The following is a 22,745-nucleotide window of genomic DNA, read 5'->3' as shown; positions in this document are numbered from 1 at the left end:
GAGATCTGCCACGTTGCATCGCATTTCCGGGTCGAAGTTAAAGTGTAGGTTTAGCTGCGACTGCCTGCGTAATTCAGTTCAGGTGTCAGAGGTAGGTCTGGCCATACCACCTTCAAAACAACCATGTGCCTATTAAAAGCACTGCGGTGTTCTCTCCAGGTCTCAAGCTGAAGACAGTATTACTTACGTGTCTTTTAAGAGGATGTATTTCGTGGGTACGTCTGTGAGCTTAATTCTGTCGTGTTGCAGCAGAACTTCCGTAGCAAATTATTGTTCTCCGTGAAATAACATTGCTATTGGAGACCTTAAGTCAGCCATCACGCAGCGTTCAAGCAGCACACCTCTTCGCCCGATCGATATGGTGAATGTTGGTAAGAGAGATGATTAGCTGCGAGTGGCCGTGAGCTGTGGGCGTCGCCTAATGGGAGTCTCCTTCCGGTCGTGCTCCCGGGCCCCGCGTCGCGTGACTGCGTAACGAACGGCACGCCTCACCTCGTAATTGTGCGGTCTGTTGCCGGCTGCGGTTTCCCAGGCTCCGCGACGACATTAATTCCGCCGTAATGAATTCAGCAGGGAACAATGGCCGCAGGACGACGCCTACTTCTGCCGACACCGGGCTCGGCGCGACCTGCTCAACCGGACCACGTGTGCTCCAGCCGCGGTAGGAGCAACGTCCCAGAAACATAAAAGAACTGGTACGAAGTCTGCTGAGGACACACCAACGCCTTGCTGAACTACCCTTCGTCGACTTCAGATCTCTTAGAGAAGGAAGATATATTAGGGTTCAATTCCCGTCGACGACGAGGTAGTAACAGATAGAGGTAAATCTTGGTTTGGGGAAGGAAGTCTGTCGTGTCCTTTTAATTATATTAGAGCAAGGCCGTTATGGTTTTGTGCTTTCAGTGATTCATGCTTTTACTATTTGAAACAGCAATTCAGTTTTCGTAATTTTATTTCGACTTTTGTAACTTACTGTTTAATGCTTTTTATAATTTAAATGTCCACTGGTCTACGGTTTTAATGTTTTAATGGAAACAATTTACATAAATGACTTTTTGCAGTTTTAGTATAAGATTATTTCTCTTGTTAAACCCACAACATTCCTACAACTTCACTTCCACTCCCCTCCCCGCCTTTTTTGTGCAGCATCACTCCCTCTCTCTCCACTTTATAATTTTGCTATTTTATGCCGTTTACAACTCACACATCCATTGTCCTACACTATTAATATTTTAACGAGAATATTTATCTAATTATCATTTTTAAAATTTAGCGCAGTACCCTCTCTTGTTAAACTCATGACGTCCCTACTGCTGCCCATGCCTGCTTCCTTTTCCCTCTACCAGTCATCCTCGCTACGTATTTACCCCTCTTTCCTCCTTTTCCTCTTCCTCTCTCATCTACCTACATCAGATACCAGTTTAAGACATTGACCACAGTTGCAAAACACAGTACTCTGATATGAGCTTCTGACTCAGACGTGTTGCTCACGCACTTAAGTTAATTCTACATTTAGATACAATTTTTTCTACTTATTCTAAAATATTGAACTGTACATATATACTGAAGAGCCAAAGAAACTGGTACACCTGCCTAGTATCGTGTAGGGCCCAACCGAGCACGCAGAAGTGCCGCATCACGACGTGGCATAGACTCGACAAATGTCTAAAGCGTTGCTGCAGGGAACTGACACCATGAATCCTGCAGGGCTGTCCATAACTCCGTAAGAGTACGAGAGGTTGGAGATCTCTTCTAAACATCACGTTGCAAGGCATCCCAGATATGCTCAATAATGTTCATGTCTGGGAAGTTTGGTGGCCAGCGGAAGTGTTTAGACTTAGAAGAGTGTTCCTGGAGCCACTCTGTAGAAATTCTGAACATGTGGAGTACCGCATTGTTCTGCTGGAATTGCCTTTGTCCGTCGAAATGCACGATGGACTTGAATGTATGCCGGTTATCAAACCTGTCTGAGTCGTATCTAGGCGTCTCAGGAGTCCCATACCACTCCAACTGCACACGCCCCCCACCATTATAGAGCCTCCAGCAGCTTGAACAGTCCCTTGCTGACATGCAGGGTCCACGGATTTATGATGTCTGCATACCAGTACAGGGCTATTACAAATGATTGAAGCGATTTCATAAATTGACTGTAGCTCCATTCATTGACCTATGGTCACGACACACTACAGATACGTAGAAAAACTCATAAAGTTTTGTTCGGCTGAAGCCGCACTTCAGGTTTCTGCCGCCAGAGCGCTCGAGAGCGCAGTGAGACAAAATGGGGACAGCGTATGTCGTGCTTGAAATGCATTCACATCAGTCAGTCATAACAGTGCAACGACACTTCAGGACGAAGTTCAACAAAGATCCACCAACTGCTAACTCCATTCGGCGATGGTATGCGCAGTTTAAAGCTTCTGGATGCCTCTGTAAGGGGAAATCAACGGGTCGGCCTGCAGTCAGCGAAGAAACGGTTGAACGCGTGCGGGCAAGTTTCACGCGTAGCCCGCGGAAAATTGGTTCATGCCACAACTGGAGACCGACAGCGCCGACTTCATCTTTCAACAGGATGGTGCTCCACCGCACTTCCATCATGATGTTCGTCATTTCCTAAACAGGAGATTGGAAAACCGATAAATCGGTCGTGGTGGAGATCATGATCAGCAATTCATGTCATGGCCTCCACGCTCTCCCGACTTAACCCCATGCGATTTCTTTCTGTGGGGTTATGTGAAAGATTCAGTGTTTAAACCTCCTCTACCAAGAAACGTGCCAGAACTGCGAGCTCGCATCAACGATGCTTTCGAACTCATTGATGGGGACATGCTGCGCCGAGTGTGGGCGGAACTTGATTAACGGCTTGATATCTGCCGAATCACTAAAGGGGCACATATCGAACATTTGTGAATGCCTAAAAAAACTTTTTGAGTTTTTGTACATGTGTGCAAAGCATTTTGAAAATATCTCAAATAATAAAGTTATTGTAGAGCTGTGAAATCGCTTCAATCATTTGTAATAACCCTGTACAAGTCCATCCTCTCGATAAAATTTGAAACGAGACTCGTCTGACCAGCAACAGGTTTCCAGTCATCAACAGTCCAATGTTGGTTTTGATGGGCCCAGGCGAGGCGTAAAGCTTTGTGTCTTGAAGTCATTAAGGCTACACGAGTGGGCCTTCGGCTCCAAAAGCCCATATCAATGATGTACCTTGAATGTTTCGCACGCTGACATGTTGATGTCCCAGCATTGAGATCTGCAGCAATCTGCGGAAGGGCTGCACTTCTGTCACCGTGAAAGATTCTCTTAAGTCGTCGTTGGTCACGTTCTTGCAGGATCTTTTTCCGGCCGCAGCAATGTCGGTGATCTTATGTTTTTCCTGATTCCTGGTATTCACGGTACACTCGTCAAACGGTCGTACGAGAAAATCCCCACGTCATCGCTACCTCAGAGGTGTGTCCCATCGCTCGCACGCCGGCTATAACACCACGTTCAAACTCAATTTAATCTTGATAACCTGTCATTGTAGCATCGGTAACCGATCTAACAACTGCGCCAGACACTTGTTGTCTTATATAGGCGTTGCCGACCGCAGCGCCGTATTCTGCCTGTTTACATATCTCTGTATTTGAATACGCATGCCTATACCATTTTCCTTGCTCTTCCGTGTATAATTTTTCTTTGTTTTAGATCTGAAGATGATCCAAAGAGATCTGCCTGTTTACAAGTCTCTGTATTTGAATACGCATGCCTATACCATTTTCCTTGGCTCTTCCGTGTATAATTTTTCTTTGTTTTAGATCTGAAGATGATCCAAAGAGATCAAAATATGTCATACAACTAAAAGTGAACAACTGAGAGTAAAGAATAATCGAGAATTTTTTAAAATCTCGCGAGGTTTGTAAGACAATACGTCCACGATAAATTGTTGGAAGTAAATAAGCCCAAACGCCTCGATTCAGTGAAAGTAGCGTGTATTAAAACGAGTATAATTGCAGATATTTTTATGTGTGGTACCTTAAGATATGCACACCTCAGTGTGCAGTGGTTCTTCTCTGCATCAAACAGTCGTCTTACAAACACATCACAAACGTTAGTGCCTGATGTTTTCTGCATGGTCGCAACTGCACCATTAAGTGGACTGTGCCTGTCAATATAGACTAACCGCTTGGCTTTCCACGCTTCAACATGTGACCTGCCAGTCAGGGGAAAATAAGGATTAATGGCTTGCTCTTGCTACATGTACTTGGAGATACTAACCAACTTAAAAACATACTAAAGTCAATTGGGTAACTTTGTACCACTTTTTACCATTTTTTTAAAAATACTGGACATAAAATAAATTACAGATCACAATAGACATTGTACCATTTTACATCTATAGTTACTGAATGCTTGGAAAAGTGAAAATGAATGCTAACTTAGCTCTATTAGAGTAAAATTTCAGTTTCAGTGCTGGTGCAAAGTTACACTGTGATTCAGAATCTCTTTAGACCAATCTCAAAAAATATAAAATAAAGAAAAAACACCTGTTGAACTGGCGCTGTTTGACTTAAATCACTAAATCACTGTCGCCAAAGGCTCTCTTCACAGTCAGCGCAATTATAGGAAGGTGGAAAGACAATTGAATTACCAACTAGAAACCACAGAGTTAATAAAAGTTACTTTCAGTACGAAATAATTCCAGTAGCTGGTGCAGCAACCGAAATCAAAGTGATAAGTGGTACGAAGATACCCTGACCAGTAAAAAATTGCCCTGATTGACTGTACTCCAAATAGCTATAATTATCAGTCTGTAAATGACGTAAATACTGATGAAATATTGTTCAGTAGAAATATCTGCACTTACATCCATTAATCTTGCATTATCGTTGTAATCAGAGGTGCTGGAGCAAAGGCTGAGAAAGCCAGAAATCTGCTTAATAAGTGTTACGAAAATAATAACTAATTGAGCAGACAGCAAATAACACTTAGCTCTGGAGAATGCAGATGATCTTTGGCATAAATTCTGCCGTGTTGTAGGCCACATACTGGACAAGTGCCGTGGAAGATAGTGTGTAATGGGAAACAACCACTACAGTACAGCAACAATTTTAGAAAATTACTAGGAAAACAAAGAAACTGAGTGGCAGATTCTAATGAATTCTGAAATAATAAATTCTGTTTCGGAACTGCTTCACCGATGCAGACCAACTTTCGACCGTCGCACAAATGATACCACGAGGTATGAAAATATGTGAACATGGATCTGAAAATGAAATTAAGTTGCAAGAAAAAAAAAGGGACTTCGGACTTAATAGGATGCCTGTTCGATTCTTCGATTCTATATGAAATATGCGGAAAAAATGGTTCAAATGGCCCTGAGCACTATGGCACTTAACATCTGAGATCACCAGTCCCCTAGAGCTTAGAACTACTTAAACCTAACTAACCTAAGGACATCACACACACCCATGCCCGAGGCAGGATTCGACCTGCGACCGTAGCAGTCGCGCGGTTCCGGACTGAAGTGCCTAGAACCGCTCGGCCACCGCGGCCGGTAAATATGCGGAAACACTGGGGCTATTTATCGTATGTTGCTGGAACAAAGAAGGGTGCTACATGATAACAAATCTAATCCAGAAGAAAAGTTGCACGACAGATTAGTAGAACTATATTTTCCACAGTCGTCAATAGTTTGCTGTATTGGGGAGCATGTTTTTTGCGTATAATGTTGATCAACCACATTTATCGGTATTGTAATTTTAATCATTTTTATTTTATTGTTGTACTTTTAATTGAAAGCTATTTTATCTCATTACTATTGCTGTTGTTTTAAAACATCAAAAGTACAGCGATTACGTTCTGCAGCTCACGCGAACAACAATAAATTGGAATGCGTGCTAATACCCTCTAACTTGAACGCTCTGTACTCATATCAACCTATGGGACTATGAGTCCCCTAGACCTCAGAACTACATAAACCTAACTAACCTAATGACATCACACACATCCATGCCCGAGGCAGGATTCGAACCTGCGACCGTAGCAGTCGCGCGGTTCCGGACTGAGCGCCTAGAACCGCGAGACCACCGCGGCCGGCGTAGAATTGTGTGTGTCAAGGTCTCGAGAAGCACACAGGGAAAAAAAATGGTCACCATTCGGCGATGAAGAGAGCCCACACAGCTGATGCCACTCATTGAATTCAGATAATGTATAGCTGCCAAACTGGAGAATGTTCATTGCTACGTTTCACCCGCTGTTCCAAGTGGTCCCCCCTGTTTTCTATGAGATTAAGTGTGGTTGATTTAGCGAGCCAATTGATGTGTGAAAGAGTACTTGAATGTTCTTCAGACCAGGAACACAAGCGTACGGCTCTGTAAAAATGGTTGTTGGCATCTTGGAAGACGGAGGTGTCCACAACATACTCATCATGAAGATGTGGAGGAAAGGGCACCACTTGGGCACCAAGTGTGTTGAAATAAACGTACTGGTTCCTGTTTACAGTAAATTGAGTGAATGTGTTCGAGATATGGTACGAAAAATATCCTGGTAACATTACAGAACCACGTCCGGCCTGAACTACACCCTCCAAACAATGTGTGTTAGACGTTTGATGGGACGGTTGGTGCATTCGACGTCTTGCATCATTTGAACAGAGCTAAGATCGCCACTCCTCGGAGCGCACTACATTCCTCCTCTAGTCAGTATTGTCCAGTTTCCGTGTTGTTTGGCCCATACAAGAAGTGCAACTTGACTGGCGCTGTGGGCAATGGCCACTTGTGAGGTACCCGACTTTACATCTCCACTGCAGTAGGCTTTTTGCGTTCGCTCGGGAAGTGGTAGAGAAGGGCCTGTATTTACTGACAGCTGCGATTCCTTTCGACTGTCGTTTTCAAGGAATGATATACGTTTCCGGTCTCTGTTAGTTTACATGGATGCGACTGGTGCAACATTCCTTCTAGGGCCGCGCGGGGCAGCCGTGCGGTCTGGGGCGTCTAGCCACAGTCCGTGCGGCTCCCCACGTCGGAGGCTCGAGTCCTCCGTCGGGAATGGGTGTGTGCGTTGTCCATAGCGTAAGTTGTCCGCCCCAGTAGCTGAGTGGTCAGCGTGACGGATTGCCGTCCTCCGGGCCCGGGTTCGATTCCCGGCTGGGTCGGAGATTTTCTCCGCTCAGGGACTGGGTGTTGTGTTGTGTTCATCATCATTTCATCCCCATCCGGCGTGCAGGTCGCCCAATGTGGCGCCGAATGTAATAAGACCTGCGCCAAGGCGGCCGGACCTGCCCCGCGAGGGGCCTCCCGGCCAATGACGCCAAACGCTCATTTCCATTTCATTTCCATAGCGTAAGTTAGTTTAAGTTAGATTAAGCAGTGTGTAGGCTTAGGGGCCGATGACCTCAGCAGTTTGGTACCATAAGACCTTACCACAAATTTCCGAAATTCCTTGTAGACACGAACAAATAGGACAACCTTCTTCAGGAAATGGTGATGGGCACATCTAAATACGATAGCTGTTTTCTGCCATTCTAACTCGTGTCCACGTTGAGCCATCTTAATGCTCTGATTCTATACACATCGCTTCACTACCACGACTTATCGTTAGCGATGGAGATCACATTATCGCCTGGTACGAGATCTACCTATCTACAACGCTCCATAGCGAACACTGTGTCCTTTTAAGAGAGTGACTAATATTTTGACTGATGAGCTTACATTTTGTAAATGTGTGTGTTTTCTGTCTCTGTACTGTTTCGGGTCGTCAAGCCCAACAACATGACAACATAGTTCGAGCAATTCGTAGCAGCCCGACAAGCCGCAGCAGAATTTCTACACAACCGGGTTTTCAACACACTAATGTGGGGCACAGTATAAAGCATAGCTTGCCTGTCTGCCACTTCCAGATAAACAGGACTCTAAGGGGGGAGACAATGCCGCTTTGTAAATTTATAAACTCGTTATTGTTAATTATGAACTGATACAACAAAGGCTGTGCAAAAGAATCAGCCAAAGTAGGTACCCTTCCACACCGACGAGTGAAAATTCCTACGTAGGCTACTGTGAACATTAATTTTCAGCGTCGATTCTTAATTGACATGTGGTTTGGTATCGTCACCAATCATTCCTTGGCTTAGTTATTATGGGTACCCGTTTTAGTTTGTACAGAATTTATTGGTGAAGATGTGGAGGGTAATCCACCAACAGTGGCTGTAACGTACACACAAATTCTCCGCGTTGGGTCTATTGCGGCGGTGTTGTTGAGCGTCAACCAAGATCACTCGACTTTCCTCCGCTTGACTGTTATTTGTGGGGTTGATGGAAGCACGAAGCTCATATGCCAAGTGGTTTATTTTAAATGATTTTATTGGAAGTTAAAGCAGAATGTCAACAGTAACTGAAATTAACTGCGTATCGTCTCCACACAGGACTTGCAGAATCTATTAAAGTTTATTACTGTGAGACGAAGAGAGCTCTGTTTCCGTGTTTATGATTTAATATTGGGAAAAGGATTCGTCCTTGCATAAAGGACAAGTATTTTTTCATTGTATGATGGTATGTTGGTACCTTATCGTGTTTCAGCACCATTGTGACATCTTCAGCGGTTGTTTTGGTTTAGATGTTTCCCATGTGCTACATCTCAAGTGTGTGAGATGTTTATTTTCACTTCATACAATAAAATAGCAGCCAAACACAGACTTACACACAAGAAAACGTGTTGTTTTGACGAATTAGTGTAGAGTACAAGAAAACAGCAAAATAACGTGACAACTTCCACTTATCCACCAAACGCAAACATTATATTTTTCTGCAGGTGCTTATGTTGTAGCAAAAACGCAATTAAGTTCAATAAAACGTGTTTGGGTTATATATTAGTAGGGGACAGTATTTCGCGTAAAGTGGAAAGCTTTGTCAAATATGCACTGAAGTTGCTTTTTCCAATTCTGAACATAAGGTGTGTAGGGAAATCTGTCAGTTTACCTATATGTTGCACTGGTCCCCATTCCTCACATATACAAAAAGCTTTACACTGAAATACATTGAGAACAGAACAAGTGCCCATGTAATTTCGTCTAGAACTGCGTGTACCACTGTTTCCTCCTGGAACCCTTGTGTTAGTGCAAGAATTACAATTATGTGTTTTTGTTCTGAAACTACAATGTGTACGAGAGCAAGTCAGTAAGTAAAGTTATTTTTTTTTCTGCTCCTTAGGTTGACAGCTCTGGCTCAACAATGATATGTCTTAATTTCAATTATGTTCTCGTTCGATAGTTATGTTTTTTCAGTTAATGATTTGAGAGCATTTCATTGTAAGTACCACGTTACCTGTATGGTTCAAAGGAGAAATGGAGAAAATGATTTGTTTACTGTCCCCTGAAATTATTCGCAGAATGCAGCCGCAGTAGAGTGATAGTTGTTTTGCTGAACGAATTATGTACAAGGGTATAATACTTCAGAAGTGCGACGAAAAGTGTTCGTGTAGGCACTTAGAAAACGGACGGGAACATTAAAACGGTTGAGAGAATGATGTGTGATTATCGTCATGACAGAAATGGTGATATTGCACACGAGTTGAACATTAGCTACGGTTAAACATTTTCAGTCGCCCTTGAATCTCTAAATAATCGCTAAGTTTGTGCGCGTTGGGGACCACGTCACCTGATTGACAAACATGAACGTTTGAAAATGACGAAAGAACATTTGCGGCGTTCTGAACAGCAAGGAGAAGATCTTTTCAGTTGCATAGTAAACGCTGATTTTTCGTAGGTCCATCACTACGAACCACTGAGTAATCCTCAGAACACAGTGTGGAAACATCCATAAAAAAGAATAGCAGCCTAAATCTTTCTGTGTGGGCTGTAATTAGCCTAGTCTCGTTTTCGTGGTCCCTTCGGAAGAAGTTCGCAGGGAGGTGAAATATGGGATGGTTATAATTAATCTGACGGTGTTCTGAGTGCTGCAGTGCGGGCTGTAGTATACATCGCAGGACGTTGAAACACCGTAGCTACGTTCATTAATCGAGTGGTATAAGAAAACGGTAGTTCCAATTTCTGCAATCAGATGAAAACGGGGAGCTGAAAACAGTGAGAATATGAAATGTTTTCTGTTTTGACGCCAGTGCTGTTTGATGTTTGGCGACATGTGTTGATTTCTTTTGGGAAGTGACTGTTGGTGTAAGGGGGTTAAGAAGGTTATAGTTTTCCGTACTGAACGCAGTGGCTTTTGAGAAGAATAACCGTGCATTGCTGGTTAAGCTGTTTATCAGAACGGCAGCAATAGCAGCGCTGCATTGGGAGAATATCACCGACAGAAGTAGCTGCGAAGATGTCCCCTGTCATAAATGGGCTAAAGAATATAATCAAGAAATTTTTGTTGGAGTTGCAGCTACAGGCGACCGTGCAGCACATACCTCAAACTCTGCAGCCAGTGCTCGAGCTGTGTCATTGGAATAGTCTCTCTCCTGGTCAACAGCTCAAAAGAATTTGCGGTGCATTTTACATTGGTATCCGTACAAGATTTAGAATGAGCACCAAACGAAGCCCCAAGGCTACAACGCCATGACTTTTCCCTTCGATCTCTAGCGTGCTTGGAAATGGATGACATGTGACCACACCGGGGAATTTTCTTTGGACGGACTTGGCACATTTTATTCTGTACTGTTCCGTGAATGCACATAACTGCTTCACATGGGGCTCTACTCCGTCACATGTTGTGCAGGAACATTCAATATACTCAGCTTATGTGACTGTATCGTGTGATTTCGCAAGCTCCCATTCTCGGTCCGTTTTTCTTCAACGAGATGACAATTCTCGGGCCTGTTAGGTGTACAATGAAATTTGCATGTTATGAGAACCTCGTTTAGCAATATGTGATTCAAATTTTGCAAGAACGTAATTGTGACCGCACAACTGTTTTCATGAAAGATGAGACGATACTACATATCGCTTGACAGGTGACAGATTTGTTTCTATAAATCTTCGGTAACGACTGTATCATCTCTAGCCAGTTTCAAGATATGTGGCCTTCCAGACAAAAAATGGTTCAAATGGCTCTGAGCACTATGGGACTCAACTGCTGAGGTCATTAGTCCCCTAGAACTTAGAACTAGTTAAACCTAACTAACCTAAGGACATCACAAACATCCATGCCCGAGGCAGGATTCGAACCTGCAGCGCCTTTAACCGCACGGCCACTTCGGCCGGCCGGGCCTTCCAGACGCCCCGACCTAAATCCATATGACTTCTGGTTGTGAGGATATCTGAGAGATCGTGTCTTTCAGAGATATAAACGGTCTCTTCCTGATTGAAAGTCAGCATACGACGACACACTGCTACGATTACACCGGATACGTTGCGAGCAACTGTCGACCGTGCCGTGTTACAGATGCAGCACGTTCCTGAGTCTGAAGGCCATATTAAACACATGTTGCATCCTAATGAACGTGCCATAACACCGTTATCATGTGTTTGGTCGTTCTTCCCCTTTCATATTTTCACCTGATGGCAGAAAGTTGAATTATTATTTTCTCAGCATACTCAGAAAGTTGAATTATTATTTTTTCAGCATAGTCAATGAGCACACCGATTAATGAAGATATCTGCGAAGTTTCAGCGCCTTGCGATGTATACAGTCTGCACTACAGTACTCTTAACACCGTCGGTTTAGTTATAAACACCCGGTATATCTCCAGAATCTTCACCCAACGCTTGTTCTTGGAACTTCGTAAGTTGGCTTTAAAGGTATTATTGGAGTCCATATTCAACCTTCTATCAATTAAATTTTCCAGAATTTCTGCGATGTTCTCCCTTGAATCGAACAAACTTGTGACCTTTCGTTCTGTCCTTCTTTGTATGCGTTCAGTACCTCCTGTTAGTCCTATTTGATATGAATCTCACACTTTTGAGCAATATTCAGAAATGCGATGCAGGGTGGTTTGTAAGTCATCCCCCTTTGCATAAACTAAATTTTTGCAGTATCCTGCCACTGAATCCAAGTCTACCACCTGATTTACATACGACTGAGCTTATTTGGTTATTCTACTTCATATTCCCATAAATTGTTACACAGACACAGTATTTGCATGAGCTGACTGATTGCAACAGCGAGTCGTTGATATTAAACTCAAAGGATACTACTGTTCTGCGTTTTGTGAAGTGCACACTTTCTCATTTCTGAACATTTGAAGCAAGCTGCAGAGTCTTTGCACCATTTTGAAATGTTACCAATATCAGATATTTGTGCAGATCGAAGGTCGCCCAGAAAGTAACGCACCGCATTTTGTTTCTTCAGCTATTGTTTATTGAACGCAATGGAACGGACACACAAGATAGAATGACGTTTCTTCTTCATTTTTCCACGTAATCTCCTTGCCGTTCATTGGCCGTCGTCCAGCGAGATATAAGGCGTGTATGCTCTATCGGTACCAGTCCTTGTTATGGTCACGAAGCTATTTCTTCACCGTGCGAATCATCTCTCCGTCATCCTCAAAACGTCTCGGCGAATGTTACACTTTAGTGGTTCAAACAAGTGGAAGTCAGAGCAGTAGGATGGGTCGCGTAACACTGTCCAACCCTGTCTTCCGAAGTCCTCAAACTTGCATAAAGCCAATGGCTATTACGTCGAATTTAACAATCACCGGCCGGACTGTGTGGCCGTGCGGTTCTAGGTGCTTCAGTCTAGAACCGCGTGACCGCTACGGTCGCAGGTTCGAATCCTGCCTCGGGCATGGATGTGTGTGATGTCCTTAGGTTAGTTAGGTTTAAGTAGTTCTAAGTTCTAGGGGACTGATGACCACAGATGTTAAGTCCCATAGTGCTCAGAGCGGTTTGAACCATAACAATCACCTGGGATACTGATTGCATCCACACTTCCTTTGGTGATTGATAGTTTCAATGCCAGCTGCCGAGTCGTTACGTGTCGGCACTCGCGAATGAGCGAACCAGAAAGCTGCATCTTGTCAGGTGTGACAGCTTTGGACGGCGTCCCTGAACTCTGCAAAACTTGGAGCTCGGCCGAACAGTCTTCTCGTAATGGCATTACCCTCTTTGCCCAGCGACTAATCGTACTTCCGTCGATTGCAGATGCTCCATAAACTGCACACAAACGTTTCTGAAAGTTCCAAACAGTTTCTTTCTCCGCACTGAGAAATTCAATGACGACACGCTGCTTGTAAGTGCAACGTTTTGGCGCCATTTTGAAACAATGCTGGAGCTACACTATCTGTCGGAGGAAATCGAAAATTTGCGCGGCACTCCGGAACCTTCAAATAATGTATTCTTGTTGCTGAGGAAAAAAGTTTTGCACTTCGTTCTAGGCAACCCTGGTAGATATCTACATTACTACGGGGAGTTTGAGGTTAGCATTAACATTGTCTTCCAGATCAGAAACATACGACACGAACATCAAAAGGTCCCAACACACTTCCCTGAGATACCCCTGAAGTTACTTCTACATCTGTCAATGACTTTCCGTAAGATAAAGTGCTGCGCCCTCTCTACCAAAAAATCTTCAATCCATTCACAAGTTTTGTTTGATGTTGCGGGGATATGCCCGTACAACGGAAAGAAATATCTGAAACAGTAGGCCGTTGAGTAGCTGCGCAGCTGCCGGCGGGAGATGCGGCGTGTTGACATAACGGCCGTGCTCCGGAAACGCGGCGAGTACCTGCGAAGTGGCTGCGCTGGCGTGTCAGTGGGTCACTCACCAGCCCGTAGTCGGCGAGCTGCCGCTGCAGGCTGCTGCTCGCCCCGGAGCTCGAACCTGCAACGTAACAAACAGGCCGCTCTTACTCATCATGCCACCGTAATTGGTGCAATAATCAGATAAGTCACATTTACATATTTTCGGGTAAAGTAGAAAAAACTGTCTAACTGAACTCCGTCCGAACAGTCCTCGGAAGGCCCGTCGGTAGCGACCGATCGCAGACTCATCCTCAACCGATAGGATTTACTGGTTGCAGATATGGACGGGCATGTGGTCAGCTCACCGCTGTCCCAGCTGTTGTCAGTTTTCGTGACCGGGGCCGCTACTTGTCAATCAAGCGGCTCCTCAATTGGTCTCACAAGGGCTGAGTGTACTGTTCTTACCAACAGCGATCTACAGACCCAGACGGTCACCCATCCAAGTGCAAGCCAAGAGAGACAGCGCTTAACTTCGGTGATCTGACGGAAACCGCTGTTACTATTAAGGCACAGCCGTTGGCTAAAAAACTATCTGGAAACTGTAAAACGTTATTAATCGGTCTTACCTTTTCCCGATCTTTATTTAGGCCACCAGCTCATCATAACAGCTTATTACATAACAAACCCAAGATTTATTGAAATTTATTGAATTAGAAAAAATGGACTTGGCTCCCTCTTGCATCAAATAACTTTGTTTCTTGAGTATGATGTCAAAAACTAAACTGGTAAACAAATAAAAAAACAACTATTAGCACTGTACACCCTACTGAAAGGAATGACGTGTCTGATAATTAAAAATGAGTACACCAATAAAAGTCGCAGGTGTGGAAAGTTAATTAGAAGTTCATTGCTCTTCTCGTTAGGATGAAATTATGCAGCATCCATAATAGTTCAGTAAGAGACAAAGTTATTATGAAATTCTACGTCTGAGGCTGGCATATGATTATCGGTAAGCTACATGAGATCTTTATACAATGTCCAGTTACATTAATGTGATCAACTGTCAAAGGCCTGAATAACAACCATTTGCAGCTCGGACCTCTACGAGATGTGCAGGAAGAGAGCCAATGAGGTTCTGGAATGGATGCGTAGGCATGCAGATTCTCGATTGGGTTTAAATCCGGAGAATTTTGTGGCCAGGTGAGTACGGCAATCTCAACGTGGTGCTCTTTGAACCACGCACCCACACCCGAGCTGTGTGACACGGTGCATTCTCTTGCTGATAGATGCCATTGTACTGAGGAACAACAAACTGCAAGCAGTGGCGGACATGGTCCCAGGAATAGATTTGTACTCACATTAATCCATTGTGCCTTTCAGAATGACGAAATCACCTAAGGAACGCCCTCCGATCTGGATCCTTCCGACGATTGTTACATGGTGTTTGCTTTCAGACGTTTCACACCGTACTCGCCAACGGCCATTTGTCCGACGGAGCACAAAACAAGATTCATCTGAAACGACCATCTACAGCCATTCAGTGGACGTCTAGTTGTGATATTGGCAGACAAATTACAGCCCTCGTCTCCGCCGCGGAGGCCCCCATACGGCAACATTCGCTGATCGGTCTTTGAGGAGGGACTATTGGTAGTCCCATAGTTCATCAGTGCGGTTAGTTGCTGGACAGTTGCATGCCTATTCGTCCGTATACATCTCCGCAGCCGTCGTTTATCCCTGTCAACTATGGCCCGTGGTGCACCACAGTTGCCTTGGCGCCGATGATGGATAGCGCAGTTTTGCCATGCACAGTATACTTTAACAATTGTAGCCGTTAAGGAAATGCTTCCATCCTTAGCCCGAAACCCAATAATCTCGCCCTTTTGGACGTCAGTAAAATCGCTCCGTTTCCGTATTATGGCAACTACTGCACTGTTTTCAGCTTCCCGCCGACTCCCTTTATGTACCCTCCACTGCTAGTGCTGCCCACCTGACTCTGTGAGTGGTTGTTGCACGTTGACGTCGAACATAGGCGGTCGCCATGTTAATATATTAATGTGACAGGCCCGACATCCAGGAGTGATGGCTTAGGTTGGCATTTCATTTCTTAGCAGGACCGCTTTTGTTGTCATCCGCGCCACCCTTACAGCACAGCGATACGTCGACGCCCCGTTTTGTTGCCCTTCATGGCAAGCCATCCTGGGTTTACGTTTCAGCAAGATAAAGCCCGCCCCAGACAGCGAGGGCTTCTACTGTTTTCCTTCGTGCTTCCCAAATCCTACCTTGGCCAGCAAGTTCGCAGGGTCTGTCGGCAGTTGAGAACTTTTGGAGCACTATGGGTAGGGCCTTCCAGCCAACTCGAGATTTTGACGATCTAACGCTCAAATTGGACAGAATTTGGCACGAAATCCCTCAGGAGGAATCTAATAATTTTATCAATCTAGTCGAATAACAGCTTGCAGAAGGCCTAGAGGTGTACCAACGCGTTGTTGAATTGCTCAGGGAGTGGACGCGCGTTTTGAGACATCCTGTCACGGGCTGCGCAGCCACTCCCGCCGGAGCTTCGAGTCCTCCCTCGTGCATGGGTGTCTGTGTAGTTCTTAGCATAAGTTAGTTTAACTTAGTTTAAGTAGTGTGTAAGTCTAGGGACCGACGACCTATGCAGATTGGTCCCATAGGAATTCACACACATTTGAACATTTGAATTGCTCAGTTTGTGAACCTATTTACCTTGTATTAGTCGTCTGATGTTTCTGAAGCTGTTATCAGTTGTTTGTCTATACATGTACATTACCGATCTCCGTCCCATTTGGATAATTCCTGCGTGGTGCGTCGTTTCTTTTTTATTTTTTTATTTTTTTTAAAGTGTATCTTCTTGTTTCATAATCTTTTCCTCGCCGGTTTCATTTGTTCCCATGATAGACAAGCATCCCGTATAAATGATCTGGAAGATAAAAGTCGAAGACGACACTGTTGTATTTCGCAGATGTTGGACCGCAGAAGAATGTAGCAAATGCAGGAAAATCCGTAGAGGATCGACGATACGCGCAGGAACCGGCAATTGAGACTGAACGTAATTAAGTGTAACGTATTATGCATGAATAGGCGAAGAAATCCCTTACTTATTGAGAACACTAATAGCAAGAAATTACTGGAGACAGTTGTATCGATAGTAACGATGCCACATAGTTTCAAAGGTTGGCACTACCACGAGACACCGACGGCAGCGCCCTGTAGCTGATGCTGTGCAGCTCTACGAGCTCCGCTGCAGATTCTCCCCATTTCATCAGGTGCAGCCAGCTAGGAAACTTCGCTTCAGCTTCGCACCTCATTCCAAGTTATGTATTCTTATTGCTTGAGTAGAGGGGATTTAAACTCATACAGCAGTATTGACGTGTTTTACCTTTTCCTGATCCAATTCATGCGTCGCCTTCCCGGCGGGATACAAAAACAGTAACTGCCGTAAATTAGCTAGGCCTAACCACCTGTCTCGACTTCAGATGGAATGACTACATAAAACTAATTGTAGGTAAACGAGATGGCAGGCTGTGATTAATTCGAAGAATCTTAAATTAAACGAAACTGAACTCTGTCCGAACTGGACTTGGAAGGCCCAACGGTACCGACCGGCCGCCGTGTCACCCTCGGACCACAGCCCACAGTCCTAACTGGATGCGGATATGGAGGGGCATGTGGTCAGCACACCACTCTCCCGGCCGTATGTCAGTTTACGAGACCGGAGCCGCTACTTCTCAGTCAATTAGCTCCTCAGTTTGCCTCACAAGGGTTGAATGCACCAAGCGGAAGAATCTTAAGGAAGTGTAATTCACCGACAAAAGGAGTGGCTTACAAAACATTTGTTGTACCTATTCTTGATTATTGCTCATCAGTCTGGGACCCTTGTCAAAGAAGATCTAAAGAAAAGCGTCGCGTTTGATCACAGGATTGTTTAGTCGCTGCGAGAGCGTTACGGAGATGCAAACAAACTCAAGTGACAAAACGCTGTGAGAGAGGCGCTGCTTATTATAGAGAAATTCCGAAACAGTACATTGGAAAAGTTGAACAATATGTTACTTTTTCTTACATACGTCTCGGGAAATGACCACAACGTGTGAATAAGAGAAATTAGAACTCATACGGAGGTTTACCGACATTCATTCCTCTCACTTGCCACAGGGATGGTAGGATCAAATACTGGTAGCAACAGCAATTTCCACCTCGTACTGTAATGTGGCTGTAGAGTTTTGCGGGTCCGGGATGTCATCATATGTTTTATCAGATGTTGACGTGACGGTCGGCACAGCATAGGCAAGGCGTGCGCTATGTGGAACACTCCGGCATCATCCAGACTCCGACCTTTTACACATGCCTACATTTTAAGGATATCCTACAAGTACCTCAGTCGGCGGAGAATCAGCACCGCAAAAGTCAAACTATGCGTGGATCAACACTTTGATAGAAGGTATCGCGGTAGATTACTGTACATAGTAACAGTGACTACACGGCACTCAGTATAGCAACCTTTAGCAAAACACCTACAGACCGTCTATCCAGCAAAACTCAATCACTATGGAGTGCAGTAATGACCGCCTCCGACTCACACCTCTGGTTCCCGCATGTAACGAAACACAGAAACTAGAAAGAGCACAAGGTGCTACTTGAAATCGAACGTATACTATTTTGTAAGGACACTGATGGAATAAAAGTCATAACACTAACTAGAAGTTGGGCGATTTAAACGAAAGTTGGTAGGACTGTTTCTGCATCTGAAAGATGATGGTTATCAAAATTTCGCGCCAATCTCATACGAGTGGCACTAGTAGCGCCACTATGAGGCTGCAAGTCAAGTTTGCTTTAAATACACGCTGTAGCGGTCGTGAGCGTTAGTTGTCTTTGAGATTGGACATAGTAAGTAGATGTTGATCAAGAATGCCTTTAAGGCGTCAAAGTCGCCATTATCAACACGACTTATCAGCATTAGTGGCAGAACAGCTGAGAGAAAACTTGGAATACATTTCACATAGATTTTCTCAGCATGTTATAGTCTTAGGTGGAGATTTCAATTTACCAGATATAGACTGGGACACTCAGATGTTTAGGACGGGTGGTAGGGACAGAGCATCGAGTGACATTATACTGAGTGCACTATCCGAAAATTACCTCGAGCAATTAAACAGAGAACCGACTCGTGGAGATAACATCTTGGACCTACTGATAACAAACAGACCCGAACTTTTCGACTCTGTAAGCGCAGAACAGGGAATCAGTGATCATAAGGCCGTTGCAGCATCCCTGAATATGGAAGTTAATAGGAATATAAAAAAGGGAGGAAGGTTTATCTGTTTAGCAAGAGTAATAGAAGGCAGATTTCAGGCTACCTAACAGATCAAAACGAAAATTTCTGTTCCGACACTGACAATGTTGAGTGTTTATGGAAAAAGTTCAAGGCAATCGTAAAATGCGTTTTAGACAGGTACGTGCCGAGTAAAAGTGTGAGGAACGGGAAAAACCCACCGTGGTACAACAACAAAGTTAGGAAATTACTGCGAAAGCAAAGAGAGCTTCACTCCAAATTTAAACGCAGCCAAAACCTCTCAGACAAACAGAAGCTAAACGATGTCAAAGTTAGCGTAAGGAGGGCTATGCGTGAAGCGTTTAGTGAATTCGAAAGTAAAATACTAGGTACCGACTTGACAGAAAATCCTAGGAAGTTCTGGTCTTACGTTAAATCAGTAAGTGGCTCGAAACAGCATGTCCAGACACTCCGGGATGATGATGGCATTGAAACAGAGTATGACAAGCGTAAAGCTGAAATACTAAACACCTTTTTCCAAAGCTGTTTCACAGAGGAAGACCGCACTGCAGTTCCTTCTCTAAATCCTCGCACAAACGAAAAAATGGCTGACATCGAAATAAGTGTCCAAGGAATAGAAAAGCAACTGGAATCACTCAACAGAGGAAAGTCCACTGGACCTGACGGGATACCAATTCGATTCTACACAGAGTACGCGAAAGAAATTGCCTCCCTTCTAACAGCCGTGTACCGCAAGTCTCTAGAGGAACGGAAGGTTCCAAATGATTGGAAAAGAGCACAGGTAGTCCCAGTCTTCAAGAAGGGTCGTCGAGCAGATGCGCAAAACTATAGACCTATATCTCTGACGTCGATCTGTTGTAGAATTTTAGAACATGTTTTTTGCTCGAGTATCATGTCGTTTTTGGAAACTCAGAATCTACTATGTAGGAATCAACATGGATTCCGGAAACAGCGATCATGTGAGACCCAACTCGCTCTATTTGTTCATGAGACCCAGAAAATATTAGATACAGGCTCCCAGGTAGATGCTATTTTTCTTGACTTCCGGAAGGCGTTCGATACAGTTCCGCACTGTCGCCTGATAAACAAAGTAAGAGCCTACGGAATATCAGACAGCTGTGTGGCTGGATTGAAGAGTTTTTAACAAACAGAACACAGCATGTTGTTATCAATGGAGAGACGTCTACAGACGTTAAAGTAACCTCTGGCGTGCCACAGGGGAGTGTTATGGGACCATTGATTTTCACAATATATATAAATGACCTAGTAGATAGTGTCGGAAGTTCCATGCGGCTTTTCGCGGATGATGCTGTAGTATACAGAGAAGTTGCAGCATTAGAAAATTGTAGCGAAATGCAGGAAGATCTGCAGCGGATAGGCACTTGGTGCAGGGAGTGGCAACTGACCCTTAACATAGACAAATGTAATGTATTGCGAATACATAGAAAGAAGGATCCTTTATTGTATGATTATATGATAGCGGAACAAACACTGGTAACAGTTACTTCTGTAAAATATCTGGGAGTATGCGTGCGGAACGATTTGAAGTGGAATGATCATATAAAATTAATTGTTGGTAAGGCGGGTACCAGGTTGAGATTCATTGGGAGAGTCCTTAGAAAATGTAGTCCATCAACAAAGGAGGTGGCTTACAAAACACTCGTTCGACCTATACTTGAGTATTGCTCATCAGTGTGGGATCCGCACCAGATCGGGTTGACGGAGGAGATAGAGAAGATCCAAAGAAGAGCGGCGCGTTTCGTCACAGGGTTATTTGGTAACCGTGATAGCGTTACGGAGATGTTTAACAAACTCAAGTGGCAGACTCTGCAAGAGAGGCGCTCTGCATCGCGGTGTAGCTTGCTCGCCAGGTTTCGAGAGGGTGCGTTTCTGGATGAGGTATCGAATATATTGCTTCCCCCTACTTATACCTCCCGAGGAGATCACGAATGTAAAATTAGAGAGATTAGAGCGCGCACAGAGGCTTTCAGACAGTCGTTCTTCCCGCGAACCATACGCGACTGGAACAGGAAAGGAAGGTAATGACAGTGGCATGTAAAGTGCCCTCCGCCACACACCGTTGGGTGGCTTGCGGAGTATAAATGTAGATGTAGATGTATACTGAGTTTGAACGATGGCGCGTAATAGGGCTACGAGAAGCTGGATGTTCCTTCTGAGATTCTGCAGAAACACCTGCCAGGAATGCAGACACTGTACATGATGGCTGGCAGCGATGGGCACTAGAATGTACTGTCACAAGAAGGCAGGGGTCCGGACAGTAACATGGCTCCACCAAGAGGGAAGACCGTCGTGCTTGGTGTTTGGCGCATGGCTCTGCCGTATCGTACCGCTTCCACAGCAACGATTTGAGCAGCAGTTGGCACCACAGTGACACAACGAACTGTTACAAATCGGTTACTTCCAATCCACGTGCCTGTACCGTGCATTCCACTGACCTCAAACCACCGCCATTTGCGACTTATGTGGTGTCAAACGAGAGCTCATAAGAGGGCAGGGTGGAGGTCTGTTGTGTCGTCTGATGAAAGCTGGTGCTGCCTCGGTGCCATTAATGGCCGTATATTGATTAGAAGGAGATCAGTTGAGGTCCTGAAACCAACATATCTGCGTGCTAGACACGCTGGATTTACACTGGATTTATGGTCTACGGCGCGATTTTGTGTGACGGCAGGAGCGCTCTTGTAGTTATCCCACGTATCTGACAGAAAATATGTATGTCAGTCTGGTGATCCGACCTCTTGTAGTGCCATTCATGAACGATATTCCATGGGGTGATTTCCAACAAGATAACGCTCGCCCACATACCTCTGTTGTAGCCCAGCATGCTCTCCAGAGTGTTGACATGCTGCTCTGGCCTGCTAGATCAGTCTCCAATTGAGCACATATGAACATCATCGAACGACAACTCCACCGTCATTCCTAACCAACATTAACCGCCCTGTATTGACTGATCAAGTGCAATAGGCATTGAACTCCACCCCACAAACTGACATCCGGCACTGGTGCATCACAGTGCACGCACGTTTGCATGTTTGCATTCAACATACTGGCAGTTACACCTGTTATTAATGTACCAGCATTTCACATCTGCAATGGCTTATCTTGTACTTACAGTAAACTGAGATCTTGCGATGTTAATAACCTAAATATGTGACCTAGACAAATGTATTCCCGAAATTTCATTATTCTATATTAATTAGCTTTTGATATTGCGATTTTTCCGTCAGTGTATATTTCCAGGGCAGTAATGTGATTTGAAGGTGGTTGCTGTGGCAACAGGAATCGGCAGTAGAAAATCGCAGTAGACTTCTCCATCTCGACACAGTGTTGCGTTTTATTAGAAAGAATAGATGAGATTAGATACTGATATCGTGTGTATTTCGCGAAAGAGTGATTATAGGCCAGATCCTTGACCTTTTCGGGAACTTTCAGAATGACTTACGATCTCCATTACACGCAAATATTTTCAAATATTGCAAAAATGATCATTTTTGGTTACATATTAGGACAAAGAAGAGCCACCAATAGGTAGGAATGGCCGAGTCGGAAAAGTCAGATCGACTGGTGTAATATGACATAGCCTAGAAGGTACGGAGTTCACACAGCTGTTGTCCTTTGCTGACAATTACGTCCTCAAACTGGATTAGGAGGAGCAAACTCACCACACATCGATTTTATGAGAGACGTAGTCAATAAAGATTATCACGTGAATAAAAGTCTAGAATTCCAATAGTGAACGTTGAAAAATATCTGCTCGTTGTCTTATGGCTAAAATCATGCGAACAATTCTGATATCTCATCTTCAGGAAATTAACAGCTCTA

At 44.3% G+C, this 22,745-nt stretch overlaps 1 protein-coding gene across 1 annotated transcript in view; it reads right to left on the bottom strand.

The window, feature by feature from the left end:
* The window catches only part of LOC126175538 (heparan sulfate 2-O-sulfotransferase pipe), a 273,615-nt gene that overhangs the window by 71,782 nt on the left and 179,088 nt on the right, over positions 1-22,745 (bottom strand). Inside the window, exon 3 of the mRNA XM_049922371.1 lies at positions 13,678-13,733. Coding sequence (XP_049778328.1) covers positions 13,678-13,733 — 56 coding nt within the window. The remainder of the gene's footprint in view (positions 1-13,677; positions 13,734-22,745) is intronic.

The sequence above is a fragment of the Schistocerca cancellata genome, chromosome 3 (assembly GCF_023864275.1).
Source record: "Schistocerca cancellata isolate TAMUIC-IGC-003103 chromosome 3, iqSchCanc2.1, whole genome shotgun sequence".
NCBI classification, from domain to species: Eukaryota; Metazoa; Arthropoda; class Insecta; order Orthoptera; family Acrididae; genus Schistocerca; species Schistocerca cancellata.
This window is presented reverse-complemented; position numbering and strand designations above follow the sequence as displayed.